The sequence below is a fragment of the Choloepus didactylus genome (assembly GCF_015220235.1).
Source record: "Choloepus didactylus isolate mChoDid1 chromosome 25 unlocalized genomic scaffold, mChoDid1.pri SUPER_25_unloc2, whole genome shotgun sequence".
NCBI lineage: Eukaryota > Metazoa > Chordata > Mammalia > Pilosa > Megalonychidae > Choloepus > Choloepus didactylus.
The window spans coordinates 5,580,702-5,584,365 of NW_023637607.1; the positions used below are offsets into that span (position 1 = coordinate 5,580,702).

The 3,664-nt window shown below is 42.5% G+C and overlaps 1 protein-coding gene across 1 annotated transcript; it reads left to right on the top strand.

Moving 5' to 3' along the window:
- Positions 1–2,144: 2,144 nt before the first annotated feature.
- On the top strand, positions 2,145–3,089 carry LOC119525512 (olfactory receptor 2Z1). Its single transcript, XM_037824301.1, has one exon. It carries the CDS (start codon positions 2,145–2,147, stop codon positions 3,087–3,089), a length of 945 nt encoding a protein of 314 aa, XP_037680229.1.
- Positions 3,090–3,664: the final 575 nt, after the last annotated feature.

Below are 3,664 nucleotides of genomic sequence, written 5' to 3' on the forward strand. Positions count from 1 at the left end.
TAAAAGATTAACAGAAAATGATAATAACAAAGATTAACAAGATACAGTTACATGCACCTGGAGCACCAGAACATTCCTTCCTCTGGTTCAATAATGGTCAATGTGATACTTCTCCAGAAAATATGAGGAATTGATTGGCAAAATTCTAAAGGGTTTGTCACCTGCTAAATTCCACCCATTTTCAAATTGCATTCCCAGAAAATTAAGAGCCATTTTCCTCCCAGAAGCCCCCCATCCCTCTATATCATATCCACTGATATTCTCTCCTGAAGAAATTTCCCCCTCCTGGTAACTTTCATGTTGAGAAGCAATTCCTCTGATAACTACCAAAACATCTAAGTTTAAAGGCCATATTTATTTCACTTGAAATACTTTAAAAACCACATTTTGAAAGTTTCTATATGTTCACATAAAAATTCAAAAACCAATGTATATATGCATGTATACAATAAAATATATAATCTTTAATATTTACAAATCTCTCTAAAACCAATAACTTCCTCCACAGATTTATAGATGATCAGCCTGTCTTCTCCCCAAGCATAAATGACTTTCACAGGACACAGCTCTATATTAGAAAGGCAGTTTCCTCTACTTATGGGAATCATGAATTCTATTTGCTATTGAGTCCATGAGAATCAATTCTTGAACTGTCACTATGCAAAATGGCATTTCTCTCTTTGCTCTCCTTCTCCAGGGTACCAAGTAAAGTTGCATCAAACATTTAAGCTACAAAAATCATTTAGAGACATTGGCCTCAGACTACTGCTGTGCTCTGCTCCATAAACATTCCTTGAAACAAGGCCATGCAAACATCTTGCCTATATGCTTACCATTGAAGGATCTCTGGGGGAAACAGAGAGAATAACAAAAATTTGCATCACGACTACTTCAGCCACACACAACAAAAGGAATTACTTGACCTTGGACATAGAGAAAAAAATAATCTCCTATATTACTGAGTCTTGTGGTACAGAAATTTCCAGACCCATCTTGTGTTGGTAATAGGAGTTATGCTGGTAAAAGGAAACTGAATTTCAGGTTGAAACTGGATGAGGAAAAAAATGAAGAAAAGGTCTATAGTAGTGAGCAAGTGTTGTGATTTGCTGCTGTTTCATCAACTTTTTATTGTCCAAACATAAGTTGGCTCCCCCAGGCCTTTTTATTCCACCTCTGTGAAACACACAAAACCACACATACTCAGAAACTGTTCATCAAAGCAACTTCTGGCATATGTTCTCACATATGGTAAGAATACCATGAATCTTATATCACCTGGGCCGACATTATCCAAAGCAATTATAGTCAAGGCAGTTTCAAAATATACTACATTGGCATTACTGGGGCTGCCCTCTCCTCTCCTGGGCCTATAATTTTTGTAAGAATATATTGCCTTCTGGAAAAGGAAGAAGGTTGTGTGGTCAGTCATTCAGCTCTTAGATTTGAGGTGAGTTTATTATCTGTCAAAAATCCAGCTTTCTGTTTAAATGTTACTAGCAAATAAGAGGCAGCCTAGCCTAATGGTTAAGCACACAACTCAGGGTCCAGGTGTCACATCCTGGGAGATCTTAGGAAATCAATTTAACTTTTAACCCCACAACTTAAAAGAGTCAATTAGTAGCTACTATAGAATGTTGCTGTAAGGGATATATGAATTAAGACTTCTAAGCATTTGGAATATTGTATGGCATATTAGATGACATGTAATTATTTAGAAACCTAAGTCTTGTGGCATAGAGGAATGGACTCTAGAAAGGGAGTTAAGGGAACTTTGTACAACAAAAATACTTCTAATAAATTTATACTTGGGAAAAATTTTAAAAAATCCACTGTAGCTATGTTATTGTCTCCAACTTGGACCTCGAAATTTTGACTGCAAGGGCCAAGGGTCAAGGGTAGTTCTTGACAGAGGTGTGGCTAAGTGTCTCATTCAGATTGCATGTTACTGCTCTTCATTCCCATGCCTGTGGCAGACATCACTAATCAATTAGGCTTTTATTCCTCCTGATTCTAGCTGTGGCCCTCATAACTTTCCTCAAGAGCACACCTCAGGTAGCCACTACCAATCAACTGTAGTTGGCCCGTGGGATGAAACATCTGAAGGGCTCCTTTTCCTTCTGTGGTTAAAGTATATTGCATAGAGTATGGGAGATGTGAATAAATCAGAGGTTTTGGACTTCATTCTGATGGGATTTTTCAGTCACTCACAGCCAAGCCTGCTCCTCTTCTCCTTGGTGTCTGCCACGTTTGTCATGGGCCTTCTGGGCAATGCCATTCTGCTCTTTCTGATCCACGTGGACTCCCGGCTCCACACACCCATGTACGTTCTGCTCAGCCAGCTCTCCTTGTTTGACGTTAGCTTCCCCCTAGTCACCATCCCGAAGATGGCTGCTGACTTCCTACAGGGAGAGGGTTCTATATCCTTCCTGGGGTGTGCAGCTCAGATATTCTTCCTGACATTGATGGGCGTGGCTGAGGGCATCCTGCTAGCCCTCATGTCCTATGACCGTTACGTTGCTGTGTGCCACCCCCTGCAGTATCCTGTGCTCATGAGACGCCAGGTGTGCCTGCTAATGGTGGGAGCATCCTGGCTGGCAGGTGCGCTCAACGCATCCATCCAGACTTCCATTACCCTGCACTTCCCCTACTGTGCTTCTCGCATCGTGGACCACTTCTTCTGTGAGGTGCCAGCCCTGCTGAAGCTCTCCTGTGCAGACACCTCTGCCTATGAACTGGCTCTGTCCACCTCGGGGGTGCTGATCCTGTTGCTTCCCCTGTCCCTTATTACTACCTCCTACGGCCATGTGTTGAGGGCCATTGTACGCATGCGCTCAGATGAGGCTCGCCATAAGGCATTCACTACCTGCTCCTCGCACATCACTGTGGTGGGGCTCTTTTATGGTGCAGCTGTGTTCATGTACATGGTACCTGGTGCCTACCACAGCCCACAGCAGGACAATGTGGTCTCCCTCTTCTACAGTCTCATCACTCCTACACTCAACCCTCTTATCTACAGTCTGAGAAACCAGGAGGTAAGGATGGCTTTGGTCAAAGCACTCAACAAAATTGAGATCAGGCCAAAGGGATGACTGTACAGGGGCTTCTAGGGTGCATTCCAGAGGCTCTTCATTACACCCATCTTCCTGAAACACCTATTTGTGGTGCAGCTGCTAAAGCTTTATTTCCAAGGCTTTGTCTCTCTTGCTTCTCCCTGCCTTCTGATTAGTTGGGCTGAGGTTTTCTCCCATGGACCTGTGGAAAGCAAAGGTAACAGTCCCAATCACTTTATTTTTCAGTATGTAATTTCTTTTTTTTTAATTAGAGAAATTGTGTTTACAGAACAATCATGCATAAAATACAGGATTCTCGTATACCACCCTGTAATTAACACCTTGCATTGGTGTGATATTGTGCCAGTTTGAATGTATTATGTCCCCCCAAATGCCATTATCTTTGATGTAACCTTGGGTGGGCAGATGTTATCAGTGTTGATTAGATTGTAATTCTTTGAGTGTTTCTTTGGAGATGTGCCCCACCCAGCTGTGGGTGATAACTCTTATGAGATAATTTCCATGGAGGCATGGCCCCACCCATTCAGGGTGGGCCTTGATCAGTGGAGTCATATGAATGAGCTGACAAGCAGAAGGAACTCACTGCAGCTGTG